At 36.9% G+C, this 18,301-nt stretch overlaps 2 protein-coding genes across 19 annotated transcripts in view; one reads left to right on the top strand and one right to left on the bottom strand.

Annotated features, from left to right (window-relative positions):
• Positions 1 to 6,861, bottom strand: part of ARL5B (ARF like GTPase 5B) — a 44,175-nt gene extending 37,314 nt beyond the window's left edge. Inside the window, exon 1 of one of the 2 annotated variants that reach the window (XM_073229176.1) lies at positions 6,498 to 6,861. Coding sequence is in view for 1 of the 2 variants with exons in the window: in XM_037000774.2 (XP_036856669.1) it covers positions 6,498 to 6,546 (49 nt within the window). In the remaining variant the exon portion in view is untranslated. The remainder of the gene's footprint in view (positions 1 to 6,497) is intronic. The other variant, XM_037000774.2, reaches the window with a different exon arrangement.
• A 73-nt stretch (positions 6,862 to 6,934) lies between these two features.
• The window catches only part of NSUN6 (NOP2/Sun RNA methyltransferase 6), a 115,447-nt gene continuing 104,080 nt past the window's right edge, over positions 6,935 to 18,301 (top strand). For 14 of the 17 annotated variants that reach the window (XM_017653333.3, XM_017653334.3, XM_017653331.3 and 11 more), the window contains exons 1-5: positions 6,986 to 7,094; positions 8,213 to 8,271; positions 10,844 to 11,596; positions 13,455 to 13,610; positions 17,682 to 17,764. In XM_017653333.3, the coding sequence (XP_017508822.1) occupies positions 11,522 to 11,596; positions 13,455 to 13,610; positions 17,682 to 17,764 (314 nt within the window). In that variant the 5' untranslated portion in view covers positions 6,986 to 7,094; positions 8,213 to 8,271; positions 10,844 to 11,521. Of the gene's footprint in view, positions 6,951 to 6,980; positions 7,095 to 8,212; positions 8,272 to 10,843; positions 11,597 to 13,454; positions 13,611 to 17,681; positions 17,765 to 18,301 lie in introns of those variants that run through there. The other 3 variants (XM_073229169.1, XM_017653337.3, XM_037000765.2) reach the window with 3 other exon arrangements.

The raw sequence follows: 18,301 nt of genomic DNA, 5'->3' as shown, positions 1-18,301 counted from the left end.
CAATGCAATACTATTCATCTATAAGAAAGAAAGAAATCCTACCATTTGCAGCAACATGAATGGAGTTGGAGGATATTATGCTCAGTGAAATAAGCCAGGCGGAGAAAGACGCATACCAAATGATTTCCCTAATTTGTGGAGTATAACAACAAAGCAAAACTGAGGGAACAAAAGAGCAGCAGACTCACAGACTCCAAGAAGGGACTAGTGGTTACCAAAGGGGAGGGGTGGGAGAGGGCAGGCGGGGAGAGAGGGAGAAGAGGATTGAGGGGTATTATGATTGGTACACATGGTGTCGTGGGGATCATGGGGAAGACAGTGTTGGAGAGAAGGAAAACAGTGACTCTGTGGCATTTTACTACACTGATGGACAGTGACTGCAATGGGGTATTGGGTGGGGACTCGATAATATGGGTGATGTAGTAACCACATTGTTTTTCATGTGAAACCTTCATAAGAGTGTATATCAGTAATACCTTAATAAAAAAAGAAGACAAAAAAAAATTAGGGCAAAAGATTTGAACATTCTATAACAAGATTCACAAATGGCCAGTAAGCACATGAAAAAGTGCTGAAAACTGAACAGTCATCAGAGATATGCAAATTAAAGTAAAAATGAGATATCACTGCACATCCAATGGAACAGGTAAAATTAAAAACTGGCAACACCGAATGCTGGTAAGGATGTGAAACAAGTAGAAGTCTCAAACATGGCTGGTGAGAGTATAAAAATGGTATAACCACTTTGGAAAACAATCTAACACTTTTTGATAAAACTAATCACATATCTAACCTATGACCTAAAAATTAAACTCTTACATATTCACCTAAGAGAAATTAAAACATATCTACAGGAAGTCTTAAGGTTAGTCAGAGTATTACAACCCATCATGATGCAAACGAATAAACAAGTGTTGTATATTCATGCAACGGAATTAGTTATAACACCTTTATCGGGAAAGCTTCCAATGTCGAAGGATAATATAAAAATAAATTGAAAATTAGAGAACAGAAGAAAACCTTAAAGAAATCTAGAAGACAACGTTATTACAAAACAATGCACCAAAAAATTAAAAAACCATATAGGAGAAAAGGAAATGTTTTTGTAAGTTGAAAACATGATAGCTGAACCAAAATATTCAATAGGAGGATTAGAAGATAAAGGAAATATCATCTAAAGTAAAACAAAAAAATAAAAGGAACAGTAAAATGGAATATGTGATAACTTAGTACAGTATGGCCAATAAGATTTCCAGAAAAGTAGAGGAAGAAATCCTAAAAGAAACCTGAAAAAAAAAATTTTTTTTTTCTGAATCCAAACAAAGTGCAACTTTATGTTGAAAGGGCTCAGAGGGCTTTAGCACAATGAACCAAAACACACACATAACACCCTTTTCAAAGTTAAAAATACCAGAACACAAAATTCTGAAATCTCCTGTAAGAACAGAGAGATAGGAAAACACAAATCACACTAAATCTCAACAACACTGGAAGATGGAGGACAATGACAAAAACTCAAAAATTTGGAAAGAAATGTTTTCCAACTCAGAATTCTATATCCAGCCCAATTATAAATCAAAAGTCAGGATAAACCAATACATTTTCAGGCATTTGGAATTGTAAAAATATGACCACTTTGGACACATCTGCAGGAAATTTCTCAATGACATTTCATCAAAGTAAGAGTAAAGCCAGATTGTCCTAATAAAATAGAAAAGCACAGTGAATTCCTAGAATGATAGCACAGAAAAGTCCACAACAGCTGTGTAGCAGGCACATAGGGAAGCAAATCCAGTTTGGAGCAGGGTGGAGTACTGAGGGAGTGTGAGGAAGGATACCTCATGTCATAGGTGTGATGTGAAAAAAGAGAGCGCTTCTGGATCACAGAAAATGACTTAGTCAAATGCACAAAGAAAAGTATGGCAATGAGATAATTATTTACTCTAGGGGAAAAGAGTTGTAGAAAGAAGATAAATATAATTATAGCACAATGTGGCTCAGCAATAACAAAATTTAGTCACAACAATGAAAAGATAGACTACAGATTAAAACAAAAAACTATATTAGGATGATAAAGGAAAAGGGCATAAAAGCTAATTTCTCTGCTACTATAAGACAAATGATTAGTACACCAGAAACTATTATATGTCAGTTATATTTCTGAAAGGACAGGTGATAATGTTTAAAATTTCTACATATTCAGAAATATGTATATACTGGTAAGAGATTAAAGAGATTTGATTAGCATGCATCATTTTAAGAATTTAACTATATGACTTTTTAAAAGAATGTATATGTGTTGTAACATCTTTCTGTATGGACAGATAGTAACTACACTAGTTGGGGTGATTTAATAATATATATAACTGTCAAATCACTACATTGTATACCAATCTATACAATGAAACCAACATTGTATATCAAACATACATCAATAAAAATATATTAAAAAAAGAGTGTGTATGTCTTACTTCAATGTAAAATTTCATTTGAAAAAATTTTTTAAAAATGTTTTGTATTAGGGACACAATAGTGAATATAAAAGTTCATGCCTTACACAGTCGCAGGGGGGCCACCAGGTGAGAAATTTGGGATCAACAGAGGTGAGGCTCAGAACCTCACCCCCCGTTTTGAGAGAAATCTTCTGCATCCGTGGATGTTTTGCTGCCCTTGTCTAGCTTGGATTAATACTTAGTCCATAGGCACACACCTGATCATCTACATTTGCCCTCTTACAGCACTAAACTATGTTTTCTACCTTTATCTTGCATCTACCTACCACTTCAGCATTTTATTAAAAATAAAAATAATAATAATAATAATAAAGGGAGAAATGTGGGATCCACATATAAATCAAGTATAAAAATCAAACGAATATTCATATTTGACCTGATTGTTTATAGTTCATAATGCGTGATCAAAACCGAAAGTTTCTGTGATGAATGCCCTTGTACTGTTCACCATGTAAGAGTTTATTCACTATGTAAGAATTCGTTCACCATGTAAGAACTTGTTCGTTATGCTTCAGAAGACTGGAGACTGATGAGAATTAGGCTTGAGATGGATTAATGATTGTGCATTGAGCACTGACCCCGCTATGCAGAATTTTATTGTTGTTAACAACCATTTGATCAATAAATATGAGAGATGCCCACTCAAAAAAAAAAAAAAAGTTCATGCCTCAAGGATTTCATTTCTATTGAAAGAAACAAAAAGTAAACTTACAATATGATTATAGCTAGTGATAAATATTATTCATAAAAATAGAGGAGGGTAAAGACAGAGAGTAAAGTGTGATGGTAAATGGCCAGGGATGCCCTCTCTAAGGAGTGACATTTGATCAGAAACCTGAACTATTTGAAGGAATGGATAGACATTGTTCTGGAAAACAGGGAGTAAACTGATGATAAGTTTAAGTTTGGTGGTTTGAAATCAGCAAAAAGTCCATAATTAAGAACCAAATAAACTAAAGGGAGAAATGTTAACACACCAGATCTGAACCCTCAGAAGTGAAGACTAACAATGCCATAGAGAGTTGGATATCAGTGCTCAAAATAACATGACATTCAGCAATAAGAAATGATGGATGATGAATTAAGATGTCATTGTAATTTGGTTCTGAAAATTAACTACAGTTTAAACCATATTCCATTCATCCTTAATTCTGGGTAAAACAAGGAATAACTGATGACCAGCTGTTGAGTACGACAACAGTGAGAAAAAGACCAAGGTCTATGAAGATTAAAAAAGAAACTTCTTTAAAAAAAAGAATGCTTAACTTTTGAGGTGAGTTTAAAGAGATCAGACACACATGTATTTTAAACAAACACAAAGATATATATACAAAGTTTGTAAAGATAACCAGATTTGAAGTTACTTCCTTCATTGATAAGAGTATTCAAGAAATCATTCTTCTAGCTGAAAATTAAGCAAGACTGCTATTATGTACTTTGTAATAGTTTTACTTAGAAAATGCATGCTGTAGTGTACTTATTCCTAGGAAGGTATCAAATTTACAAAAAAGATGCTTTGTGCTCTAAAATACTTCAGGAAGAAAAGAAGGGAGTGAGGCAAATACAGGGAGAAAGATGAGACAAAGGGGTCTTGAAGATAAGCAATTCACCAAGTCTGGCTGCATTTGAATCACCAAGGCACTGACGCCCCACCCAATTCTGATTCAACCTGTCTGAGGTAGGGTCTTGGGAATATTATTCTAATATGTAACCAAGATAGAGTGCTTTGGGTATCTCTGGATTAGATGTGTTATAGTAACACTGAAATTGTCCGTTGATTTTGTTGATATATTAAGTAAAAATATACGACTGAAGTATCTATCATATCACATTATTTAGTCTGCTTTAAAAATAACACAAATTGATCAAACTCTTCAACAGCTCCCATCTTGTTCTATAATACAGTGCAATGTCTTAAGCTGACATTCAAGGCCCTTGGTGATCTGGTTCTCGGGGTTAGAGGATTGACCTCCTCTAACAACCCCCCACAGACAAACTACCATACAGCCAACCTAAACTATTTTCAGCTTCCTATGTACCAACCTATTTAATTTCTCTCCCATTTGCATATTACTAATCCTTCTGTCCAGAGTAACATGCTCCTTCCACTAGGTTGGCCTAGCATGCCCTACGTAAACTATCATTAAAGTTCAAGCATACTTCTCTGTAGTCTTCCAGGAACCACCTGAGAATAATTAATCACTTACTTCTTGGATCATTACCACACTTTTATACATAATCTGTTAAATAATTTACTTTAACAGATTCCTCCCCCCCTCAGTCTTATTTACTGACCTTTGAATATTTTGAGAGGAAGTTACTATGTATCTTTTCTGTTTGCTTTTAATCTTTTTATCTTCTATACCTAACTCTGAAGGCTGGTTTAGGGCCAACGACTAAAATGTTAGTTGCATGAATGAATGAGAATAAAATGACAGAATAACTACTAGTTTTAGATGTTCAACAGGAAAGTTAAAGGAAAAGAAAAATTCTAAATAAATAAGAGGGACTGAGGAAGCCTCAGCAAATATGTGACCCTAACAGCAGCCCATGAATGTTGTCTTCAGCTCCCAAATTTGCCCTCTACATCCTTCACTCCCTTCCACACAATAAGGAAGACTCAAAAGAGCAGTAACAAAGCAGAGGGAAGAAAGGGGAACTGAATGCGTTACAAAGGAGAACCATTGACCTGGTTTTATTTCTTAAACTATACAATGGTGTATTTCTTAAACTATAGAAAAAAAAAGTGATTACTGTAGTGATCTTTATACTTTTTATCATATTTTAAAATGCTGCTTTATAGCAAATTCACATAAGAGAGTAGAAAATATAAGCTGCTGAAAAAATAATATATTAAATTTATGGATATATTCATGAGGAGTTCAACAGGCCAGTTTCACCCACTTGAAAATTCATGTGTTAACTGCATATATATATATATACACACACACATACATACCTGTATGTATTATGCATATAGCTGTATTTATTTATAACTTGAAAAAATTACTTTAGTGTTATCATCAATCTACGGAAGAAGTGAACTTAAAGCCATTCATTCTTCTCGACTTTTTAAATCCAGAAAAAAAATACATTAACAATAAAAATTGGTATCACGTTAAAATACTGGTTTATGTTATAGCTGGTTATTAAGTGCAAAATGAAACCAGTTGAACTTAAAAACTGGTTTCGATAACTAGGAAAACATTGTGTTAAAAGAAAACATTCTGTTAAATGAATACCTAAAACTTTACCTATTGTTGGCCCCGTTTTGGTCTGGGTATTTTGTCTTTTCAGAAGACATCACATCTCATTCTGACTCAGAACAGGTTTTACAACTTCTTGGCCCTTTGAACTTGCAACTTTTAGATGTCTCATAACGAGCGCTGGACTAATTACGGGCATGCAATAGCCAACACAGAACCAAAAGTGTTCAGTTTGTCAACGTCTAAGAAAGGAATAAAGTGTTTAGGATGAAGGAGAAAACCGTGTATCTCAGTAAGACAACTCTTTCCCGAGCCCTGGACAGCAGAAGAAATCAGAAAACGTGAAGGCGCATTGGCTTAAAGAGCAGGGCGTTAAACAAAGTAGCACTAATAATTAAAAAGAAAGAAAAAGGTTGGTAGGTTTCGGAGCGGACACTTATCCTGAAGCATAGGATGCTTAATTAGAGAAGGACAAGGCCCTCAAAATGCTTCCAGGTATCATTTAGGTGCTTTCCGATTTGCTTTCGCTAAAATCCCAAAATTCTTAGTTTGGATTCTGGGACACCAAATGCCTCCTCTTCTGACTCCCCATTCCTTCCACACACCATGTCTCTCCTGCGCCTTTCCCAGCTTAAAATACTGAGTTCCTACCCGCCCCACTAAGTCACTTCTCAGGGTCTCAGGCCGTTTGTGTCCACCGAGAGCCCCGCTCCTGCTGTTCCCTTGGAGGCCAGACACTTCTCGTATTCAAGCCGTTGTGCAGCTCCATCCTTCTCACCTTGGTTACAGAAAAGGCTCCACAGTTTAGCGAAGATTAGCCCCATCATGAGCACCTGGGTGGGCCGCGGGGCCCCTCAGCAGCAGGTGCCGCCGCTCCGGGCCCCCCACCGCAGCGCTGGCTACGGGAATCGCGGAGAAGCCCACTGAAACCGCGTGCCACCGGCTGGTGGAGGAGCTCTGGTCCGCTGCTCCGCTACTCGTCGGAAAGCGCCTCACCGAGGACCCACCGGAGAGTCTTTTGTTTCGAGCCCAGTGAGCCCAACGCCGACCCGTAGCCCCCGCGATCGGAACCCACCTAACCACCAGAGCGTCTACCAGCTCCAAGCCCCACCTCCGCTCCGCCTCCTGTCCCTATTCGCGGACCACCAACCGCCGGAAGGACGGCACCATACGTAAGAGACCTTACGTTTTCCAGACTTTAGACGTGGCGTTTTCTTCGACTTCACTTCCGGTAGGCGGGCTCAAACTTTACGGTGGGCGGGCGGGGTGTGGGTGTGTGGGTGTAACGGACTTTCCCTCAGTGAGCGCTTCCTGTCTAAAAGCCGTTTCGAAGTGTTTGCCAGCTACCCTTTCTTGAAGCTCCGCTGTCTGGCAGGTGCGTCCCTGATCCTTAAATCGGGGATAGACTAGTTTCGCAAGCTGAACAGCCGCGGTTTGCTGCACCTAAATGAGTATTTTTGACAACTGATCTCTTACTGTCACCCTGTACAGACAGGCAGGCTTGTAGTTCTGCCGTGATTCTTAATTTTGAATGGACTTGATTGGGAAACGATCTATGGAATATGGAATGCCTGTAACCAGACTTAACTTATGTGATAAACTTAAGGCCCCCCAGTTTTGCAAAGCGTTCGGTATTTTCGTGGATATATTCTTATAATACATTATTAAATTCGTATATATTCTTATTCGAAGAAATAAGAAAATTATTTTCTTAAGTTTCAACTGAAAATAACTTCCTTTAATTAAAACGGAATCCCAGTAACCTCTCCAGTTCAGTAAAACAGAAAATGCTTCAAGCGCCTTCAGCAAAATTCAAGACAAAGCTACTTAGAGCAAAAAAAAGAAATTAAATTCCAAGGGAAAAAAGTCGAACTAGGGAATTAAATTATATGTATATAATATTAATATTCCTTAGAAGAAACTACTATAAACTAGCTTTAGATAATACTTGGAAGAACTGGCTGCTGCCGGAAGGGCCGCACTACGTAATTGTTTCAATTTCAGTTTCTAGTCCATGGTCAGGTTCTAACAGTTTTAAAGTTTTCACACCCTGGCACGTAACTTTACTGTAATTCCCATGAAACCAGCTGAAGGGGTGAACTTAATTGAAAAGACTATGGATTTTAGTCAGTTAAAAACACACTAAACTATTTTGGTTACCTGTACATAGAGTGTTATGACTTACCGTGTCCTTCCAGTCTTATGTCAAGGACCTTTTAAGACTTATATGTGGGATAATGTGCTCCAACTTTCTGATACTAAAGGCAAGTTTTAACCTCCCATATAAAGGAAAAGGTATGTACTGAGCCTATGCAAATTAGTATAACTTTCATGACTGAATTGGCTCATAAGTAGAAATGACTGTGGAGGGAGAGGCTTAAAGGGACATTTCTAGTTCTAGTTTCATTAGTAGAAACAAACTGTATATTCTGTAGCTTCTTCAATTGTTAGACATAGATGTAAACCTTACATTTTACTTTTTCTTGGTTTCAGATTTCCAAGAACCGATTTCTGGAAAAAGGGCATTTTTGGCAGAGCTTTGAAGGAAAAAGGTACATATTTCTGAAATATTTTTGTGATGGCCTAAGATACTTTAGAGGCAGTAAATTGAATTATTCTTTCACTTTTAATTAAGTGGAATGCATATATATGAGCAGGGCTGTTCATATTTTTTTGGTTCTAATCTTTTGCAACATCTGGAACCTTTATTTTGAACGGTTCTTTTGTCATCTTTTTACAATTTACTTGAAAACAGGACTCTTTAAAATATTTTTTCACATTAGAAAGTTTTATTTTTAGATTTAGAAACTTGAAATTTTTATTAACTGGTAGTTAAAAAAATTAGTCTCAACTGAAAAATGAATATGATTAATGAAATAGTTGTGGAATATCTAAATAGAAATGCTGATGTACTACAATTACTGATCTGTTAGAAAAAAGTAACACTTTAGTCCATCTTGTGCATTTGAAACATATAAATTGTAGCACAAATACTTGTTAGGAATTTAATCAAAGTAGGAAATTTTGAGTAACATACCTTTGTAAATTTTTTTCTTAAAACATCCCTTTAAATCTTTTAAAAATGAATTTCAGTGTAGCCCTTGATGCAAAGGAGGTAACACAATTCTGTGGAATGTTGCTATTTGAATATAAATATATTGAAATTCACGAAATAAGAAGTTATAAAAACAGGAACATAATGCCATCATTAGGCTTATAACTTATTTTCTTAAATATTAATTGGAAATAACTTCCTTTAATTAAAATGGAATGCCAGTAGTTTTTCTCTCCAGTTCAACAAATCTGAAGAAAAAGGTAAAGGAATAGATGTTCTGAGAGCAAAACAGAATGAAATTTCAAAGGGTAAAAGGAATTAAGAAATCGGAAATATAATCTGTATCTAATATTCCTTACAAGGAACTACTATAAACTACAGATAATACTTGGAAGAACTAGTTACAGCCGGTATGGAAATCAATTTATTACTCAGTTAACAAAAATAAATTGTATGCATAGCTTGAACCAAGAGTCCAGGGACAGCATGTTTTGCTAACTAGGAATGAAACTTAAAAACACACAAAACTAAAAAAAAATTCTCCTAAATCTTTAAGATAATGTCCACAGTGACTTAAGTCTAGTTGGTCAGTCTTCAGATGAGTAGAGATTGATAGATTCCCAGCCTTTCTAGACATTTCTTTCCAAATCTCCTGCCTTCTTCATGAAATAAATACTGAATAGATTTTTTTTTTAAATTTTGTTTTGCTTGTAAGGTTAAGCTTGGGAGCTCCACAAACTAAGATTTAAGATTATGGCATTGTATCTGAAATTTTTTCCCCCCACCCCCATAGGGGTCTTCCTTTGCTTAGACAATATGTATTGACTATGCCAACTTCAGATTTATAGTATGCTTTCCTTGGACCCAACCTTGGAGCACTAAGAGGCCTCTTCATTAACGTAACTGTCAATACAATATTGCCTGTCAAGGATAGTCTGAATGTTCTCAGCATTGTTCACATGTGCTGAGCTTGGTGAACTGATTTCTTGCAAACACATGCTTTATCAGCATTTTCTTTTTCTTGTTCACAAAGATGTGCTCCATCTATTCATCTAGTCATTCAATATTTGAGTGCCTATTCAGTGGTGAGCTAAAGTCTCTACTCTCAGTTTACAACCTAGTTCAACTTGTTTTTTCTTCTCCCTTATCTCCTACAGCTTCCAACCATTATTGGTGCTATGGTCCCCACAATGTTGAGGCTGCAGAAAATTCCTTTGGTCCAAAAAATGCCTGGTCCAGACATAATCCTAATCACTTTCAGATGATTAAGCCATGGAAAAATTCCATGAATTTATTGAAATAAGCCGTGGTGAAAAGAGTAGGACTGGCTTTAGAAACCACATGCCTGTGGTTTTTAGCCTGACCTTCTCACTAATTGTGAGGCCTGGAGTTATTTCAGCTACTTGAATCTTGTTTTTATTCGTCTGTAAGAGATAACAACAACCAAACAGGGGTCCTGTAGCATAAAGGCTGTAATTTAAAACTCTGCAGGAACTGGTTCGTGTATCATAGAAAGTAGCTGTATTACCTAAAAAAAAACAACAAACATCTCCATGTGAGAACTAGAGAAAAAGACAAAAAAAAAAAAAAAAAACCAAACCCTTTCCTAGTTATGTGCCAATGATCATGGTATGATGCAAAAAAAACCCCATTAAGTCAAGGAGACAGAATAATAGTTTCCCGTTCAATCATAAAATGGCCCAGTGACTGTCGTTAGGTACCTTCTCCCTTTGTGTCTTTTTATCTATAATATAAGATTATGCCAAGAGTTTCTCCATCTTTAAAGTACAAATCCACTATGATGGAGGTAATTGGTAGTTTTATTCAACTAATTTAAATACTGTCTGGGTTTTTAAGTTTCACCTGAGCATTCGTGGATATTAATGTACTTCTAACCCAGTTTTCAAAAATTTAATGTTCATTCACAACTTTAGTCAGGTCGGTATGCATGAGATGTAAACTAATTTCATGGAATCAAAGGGCGGCTGATGGGTCCAAGTAAACTTGGCTTCATCCTTTCTTTGGGGATCACTTAGGAAGTGACTAATTGAATCCCTCACCTTATTCAGGTCAGCAAAGTCTTCGACTCAACTCACGTCATCTCCCCATTTCCGATGGCGCCAGGGCCCTAGACTTGTTTGCTCCTCGCGAAAGCACCGGAGGCTCGCAGCACTGGAAGGTGCCACGGCCGCGGCTCGGGAACTCCGGAGAAGCGACGTAGCGACAATATGCTGCTCCGGATTGGAAGAGGTCGCGGAGGGAGGGGTGAGGCCCGCCGCCGGAAGTGACGCAAACCAGAAGCATCTATTCTGACTAGCTACTTGGAGCGTGGGTTTGGAAATAACGCTGTGAGGCAAACGTGGGTGAGCCGCTGGCAGCCTGTTGTCAGCTCTCCGCCAGGTTCACCGCGGGTTCGCTCGTTACGCACTTTGTGTTCTGTACTTCTCTGCAACTGGAACGGCACTGCCTCCCAGAGACTTCCGTGAGCGCCCCTAAAGAAGGAGCCAGGACGGTGTGCTGAGGCGGGGAAGCCGCTGTGAACGGCTGCGGCCAAGGAAGCGTGGACGTGCCTCCGCGTTCCCGAATTCAACTCGGCGCGAGCGGCGTGGTTTTTATGGGGCATTGGTGGCCCCGGCATCTAGTGGGTGGTTATTCATTGTCAAGACGCTGCTCACTAATTCGGAAAGTGAAAAAACCCACCGTTTTCCAGCATTTCTCTTGGAGGAGGACTAAGCAATAGGAAAAAAATGTCTATTTTCCCTAAAATATCTTTGAGACTCGAGGTTGAAAGTTACCTTAAAGATGGCTTTATGAATAAGGAGGTAGGTCTGACAGACATGTTAGATATTTGTTAAAATGCAAATATTTACATAGAAAAGTAGAAAAAGGTCTAAAAGGAAGGTAAAGTTTCTCGTGTTGCTTATTGTCTTTTCGAATGTAAAAAAAGCCAATATTTTCCCGCAGGTATTTGATATGTCTTCTGACATGAGGTAAATGAGGTAGACGGTTTAACACAAGAATGGGAAAGAAGGGAGGAGAAAAAGAATCGATTATGTGTCTGGCAGTAGGCATGGCACTGAAGGTGTTACAAGAAAAAGCCAGATAAGGGGAATTGGTCCTGTAGAGAAGGTGGTATACCTGGACCGAGTGCCCGCTCTGGCACTTAGGTGGAAGGGCTTCTAAGTTTGTTGAGTGCCTTTTAAAAGCCACCAGTTGTGCTAGGTAGTTTGCAGACCTTTCTTAGTCTTCGCATTCTTTCTTTGGTAGAGATTTCCTCTCCATTTGAATAGGTGAGAGAGACCCGAGGGTCCCAAGTCATTGACACCATTGACCCAAATTGACATGAAGTAACAATCCTGAAATCTGAAGCTGAAGTGCTTGGGTACAATGAAAGAAGGTACAGATTTGTAATCCCACCCTTCATTTGTTTTTCAGTGCTTTGAGTAAATCACATTATTTAACTTTGATTTTCTTTGCCTTCAAGAAGTAGATGGTTAAAAATACATTATAAGGTTGATTTAGGGTATTAATCATATGTGAAAGCAACTGGCATTGTTCGGGCACATGTTCATTCTGTGTGCTACCAGCAGAGCCTAACAGTGAAGACCTCAGTGCAGGTTAATTGATTGCTAAGCCTGTGCTCTTTCCATTTTACTTCCTGCCTTTAGGTAACTTTGTATTTTCCAAATTTTTGTTTTTTTTATTCAAAGTAAACCGTTTAAGTGGAAATTCATCTTTAAAGATGTTGCTGAAGCCGTAACTTGTAAACTTCTACATTTTATTTCCAAAGATGATAATAAGGGATCACTAGACAGTATAAAAGAGAAAATAGCTTCTCTTCACTTAAAATAACAAGGAGCGTATAAAGGTACAGAAAGGCGTTCAGCGTTTTTTCCAGCAATTTTAAAACGGTAAACATTCTTTTATAAAAGAAGATCCAAATATCTTTGGCACCATCTCTGCCTCAAACCTGTATATAATTTTAAAAACAGAAAAGCTGTTCCTTTGTAAAAATATAGATATAAAAGAATATTCAAGTTTAATAAAAATCTAAACCTTGAGAAACTATTAGGCTGGTGGACTGGTAGGCAGGCAAGTGGTTTATGAAGATTCTGTGAGGCTGGGTGTAGTCGAAGATGACAAAAAATGGGGGAATACATGTCTCAGAAAGCTTTAGTTAATTACAAGGAAATTTGGTTGTTTGACTATACCTTCATTTCTGATGGGTTATCTTTGCTACCTGTTTGGAATATAGTTGTTACATTTAATAAAATATTAAAAAGCCACTAACCAATCTGTTCTAGGATATGAGGTTAATAAGTTAATAGCTTTACAGAAATGACTTAATGGTTAATTATAAATAAGAATGAAATCCTGAATTTGTATGAATAATTGCAGATATTAATCTGTTCAAAATGTTAACAGTGCTTGGAAGTTTAGGCAATGTTTTTCCAAGCCCTTTATGTTGGACATTTTGTTAGCTTCATTACTACAAGTAAATCTCAAGAACCCTGTGAAGTATTACCATTACCGTAGTGTTAAGACATAAACAATACAGTAAAGGGAAATAGAACTGAAGTTGCTGAAAGGTGTTTCAGTAGTTGAAACAAATGTGCATACATATTATGCTTCATGTTCTTAATTCATGTAATGAAATTGAAACATCAACTTTCTTTTTAGGTTGTATCTGCTTTAGGTAAACAAGAAGCAGAAAGGAAGTTTGAAACTCTGTTAAATCGTTTGTCACACCCTCCATCATTCACAACTGTAAGAGTAAATACACATCTAGTCTCAGTACAACATGTGAAAAACCTGTTACTTGATGAACTTCGGAAGGTTTGTGCAAATTTTCTATGTCATTATTATGTACATATTTGTAATAGTCTGTCATGTTGCTCCCTGCTAAAATTCTACGAATGATAGAATAATATTCCAGTTTAACAAATAGGGAAATTGAGGATCATTAATGTTAAATTGTTCAAAATTACATAGTGGCAATGCCAGAACTTAACCTAGCACTTTTGATCCTGAAATTATTATTTTTAGTGACTGGATAGTTCATTCAATCCCTCTGGGCCTAGCTGCTTCATTATTAAAATACATATGAAGTGGTCCACTGTAACCCAGAAGTCTCATTTTGTAATAAGCTATCTAATTACTATCTAAATTAAAAGCAGAGGCAAGCAAGATTAAAAGGCTTCCATTTGTATATCACAGGCTCTGTTATCAGTTTAGGTATAACATTAAGAAATCTTCAGAAAAAAATCACTCGTATTGAGTAGTTTCTTTAACACATTACATTTATAGAATGTAATACTCTCAGAACAGTTCTATAAATTTCAAGCTGTGGGTAGGTGACTGTGCTGTTAAGAACCAGCTATGGTATTTTGAGTGTATGAGACCAAAAGTTAGAATACTTGGAGAAAAAACAATGTGACTTTCAACTGATAGTGAAAATTTTATTGAGAGTAATGGTATTAGGCATTTCAAGGGTGTGCTTAACTCCGTTTGGATTCCTCGACCTGTTTCCAGTGTGTTTGTCAGGGTGGGGAGGGGGTTCTTCCCACACACATAACACCAAGCAATTCCCGAACACCAGCAAGGTGCTGGAGAATGCACTCATTTCTGATGTTACCTGCCTGGAGACAGCACCAGATTTCCCAGGTTAAGGGCTCTGCCGTATAGGACTGCTCTCCACTCCCTACTCCAGATGCTGGTCACAAGCCCTAGGCTATTACTTGTGCTTCTGATTTACTGGGCTACAGGTTGAAGTTTCCCACAACCTCCCCCTTAGGTTCAGTTAATTGGCTAGAGCAGCTCACAGAGCTCCGGAAAACACATTTACCAGTTAAATAAAGGGTACCATAAAGGATACAAGTTAATAGCCAGATGAAGAGAAATACAGGGAAAGGCCCCAAATACAGGAGCTTCTGGCCTCGTGGAGCTTGGGGCCTGGCACTGGGCACATAGAGGTGTTATGTTTCCCCAAGCATAGAGGCTCTCCCTCACTGAGAAGCAAGAGCCAAGAGAGCAGAGGGCGAAAAGCTCTTCTCAGGGGTTTTTGTGAGGGCTTCATTGTATAGTCATGACTGACTAAATTACTGGCCATTGACTGATGCAACCTCCAGCCCCTGCCCTTGAGTGGGGGTCCAGTAGTCTCTCATTAACATGTCAAGACACCCATTTCACCTTTAAGACCACAGTGTTTTCAGAAACTGGATGAAGATCAAATAATACTTGGAAAATAAGTATTTGGTCATATGACTGACCAAATATGTATTTTTCTAAGCAACTAAAATGAGTACTTTTATATAGTCATGCATACACTTTTAGCTAGGAGAAAGGAAACTGTTCAGAGGCCCATCAGAAGTGTCCCTAACTCATGCAGATGCAAATTTTTTTTCCCCAGCCAGTTGTTCCTATAACCTAGATATTCTGTATCCTAGTCTGGTGGGTATACAAGATCTCATGGGTGAGGCAGACAGAATCACTCTGGATTGGCTTTGAGTCCTTTTCCTCAAAGGTTAAGATTAAAGAGAGAAGGTTGGGTCCAGAGCAGTAGATAGAAAGCTGGTGGTAGAGCAGTTTGTATTTCTACCATTTAAGGGGGCTTGAGAAGGTTTTGGAGTGATTCTCTTTCCCCTTCCATGTTCCAAACCTCACATGTGTCCTAAAGAGATGTTCCCAGTGGGCTGATAGAAGAGTAGTTAGGTGCTTTGTCTCCAAATGTCTTTGGGCCACATGTTAAAATTTAATAACTTAAATTTCAATTGGTGGGTAAGGATGTGGAGAAACTGGGATCTTCATACATTGCAAGTAGGAACATCGAATGGATTTGGCTTCTTTGTTTTTTATTTTATTTTTTTATTTTATTGCATTCTTTTGGTTTTGGCTTATTTGGAAAACAGTTGATAGTCACTTAAAAAATTAGACATAACTTTGTTATATAACCCAGCAGTTCCACTCCTAGGTACTACCTAAGAGACATGAAATAGATGTCATTACAAATGCTTGAACCTGAATATTCACAGCAACATTGTTTATAATAGCCAAAAGGGAGAAACTATCCAAATGTTCATTGACTGGTTAATAGAAAAACAAACGGTAGCACAGTCACCCAAAGGAATACTGTTCAGCAATGAAGATGATGAGTTATGTATGCTACAACTTTGGTGAACATTAAAAACATCAGTGGGGGAAAGAAGCCAGATATAAGCCCTATAAATTTTGATTCCATTTATATTAAATACATAGAAAAGGCAAATTTGTAGAGAAAGAAAGTAGATTAGTGGTTTCCTGGGATTGGATCTGGTAACAGGATTGTCAAAAAATGGGCATGAGGAATCCTTGTGATGAAAAATACCTAAAAGTGGATAGTGGTGATGATGGTTGCATGATTCTTTACATTTATTAAAAGTCCTTGAGTTGTGCACTTAAAATGGGTGCATGACATGATAAATTAAATCCCAATAAGGCTGTTATAAAAGGGCATAGGGCAGAAACAAATATGTTTAATATAGTTGTTTAATATAAATAAAAGATGATATGCTTGGTTTTAAAAAAGTTTACTTGTGTTGTTTTATGGAAGTTATGCACATGTGTGGTTTTATGAAACTTATTTCTTGTATCATTTTAACATCTGATAGGAAAGAGGAAAACCTTGGCTTGAGAAGGACTGATCTCTATAGCATAAAGCAGATAATACTTTTAAACAAATTATAAAATAGTACTTTTAAAACAAATGACAAAATCCATTATCTTTCTTCTTCTTGGAAAGATCAGTTTACCATAGTCTGGAAGGTCATCAAACAGAGAGGGAAAGAAAGGAATAGGACAGTGAGAGAATGAGTTTACTCTTCAGCTTTCTTATAGTTATGTTATATATGGTTAGTCTGAAATATCCTTTGCCTCAAAGAAGCACAAGTCAGGAGAGCTATTGACTTTGTAGAAATGTAGTTGGAATTCTAAAATACAATTTTTTTCTCTGTTATTACTAACTTAGAAATGTTTTTCTAGGTAATGTATGGATATTACAAAGCAATGCAAATATCTGTTACTGCTCTTCTGTGTAGTATGTGAAAATTCTCTGGCTTACAATGGTAGAAACTTGTTCTCAAATATTTGCATGTTGTCCTCTGATAGAGTATATAGTCCTTGCTGTCCAATTCACTATTCTGCTCTCGTTCTGATGTATGGAGTGCCCAGTCTTCTTTGGCCTGCAACAGTGGTATGCTGGAATATACTGAACTGGGAAAAATAACATTTTGTAGTATTTGCTGATTTCAGTGGTGTAACTACTCCCACCATGGTCAATTTCAAGCTAACATTGTGACTGTGGAGTTTGGAAGAGATGCATATAATTGGCTCTCTTTGAGACTGTGTGAGCAGGCCCCATCACCTATACCACTGGCCCTGTATCCATTTCTGAAGTCTGAAGGCTGACTATGATACAGGGTACTGAAAATCCTGAACTTTGGCCAAGAAGCGTTTATTTCTCTCATCAAAACTGACATGGCATCCAGTGTTAATAGTGTATAATAAATGGTGTTTAATAATCTCAATCTTGAGTGTCCTGTTCAGGAGCTTTTCTTAAAAAAAGTACTACATGCGATTCTACATTGGATATGTTTTCAAAGTAGGTCACTTACCGTAAACATGGTTTATATTTATAAAGCTAAAGAATAAGCATAACTGATCTTTCATAAAGAAGTCATGATAGTTCAGAATCAAGTAATAGAGAAAAATAGTTGTTTTGAAGTGTTTGATTTTTATAGTGTCCCAGTGTCCCATAGTGAAAATGTTATAAACCAAGCCTTATGCTCTGCTAGGTAATGACACTGAGAAGCTCCATAAATTGAAATTTATCAAATAAATAACTGCTTTATAATTTTATGTATTTATTTTTAGCAGCAGTTTAATGGATTAAGTGTTCCTATTCTTCAACATCCAGACCTTCAGGATGTCTTACTTATTCCTGTTATTGGACCTAGGTTTGTAACTTATTTTGAAATTATATTCTGCAAATTTGTACAGGTTCTTTTTTTTACTCTTTGGTATTTTCTCTATGATTAGCTACTTTATATAGATAGGAATTCACACATTCATAAATGCTGATTTCTTAATCATGGAGAATATTATAAAAGGAAATGAGGAATAGGCTCATATACCTTGAGATTAATGGATTTAGGTCTGTTGGGTTGAGCAGTTTTTCCCCCTGCTTTCCAAAAAACTTTTTTTATTTATTTGTATATCTTTAGGGATTCCACTGCTAAATTAAAACATTTTTTGAGCTACAAAAATATAAAGCAGCATATTTCCTACTTTCATAACTGATGAAAAGTTTTATTCATTAATTCACAGTTATAATATCAGGTACTAATAGAACAGGCATTGTTCTCACTTATATTTGGAAAGCATATATTTGAAAATTAGAAAAAAAAAACAGGCTTTCATATTATAATGGGACTTATATTTCCAAGGAACATTTTACAGTCCCTAATTATGGTACATTTTTATACCCCTAAGAT

Source organism: Manis javanica, chromosome 2, assembly GCF_040802235.1.
Source record: "Manis javanica isolate MJ-LG chromosome 2, MJ_LKY, whole genome shotgun sequence".
In the NCBI taxonomy this organism is placed as follows: Eukaryota; Metazoa; Chordata; class Mammalia; order Pholidota; family Manidae; genus Manis; species Manis javanica.
This window is presented reverse-complemented; position numbering and strand designations above follow the sequence as displayed.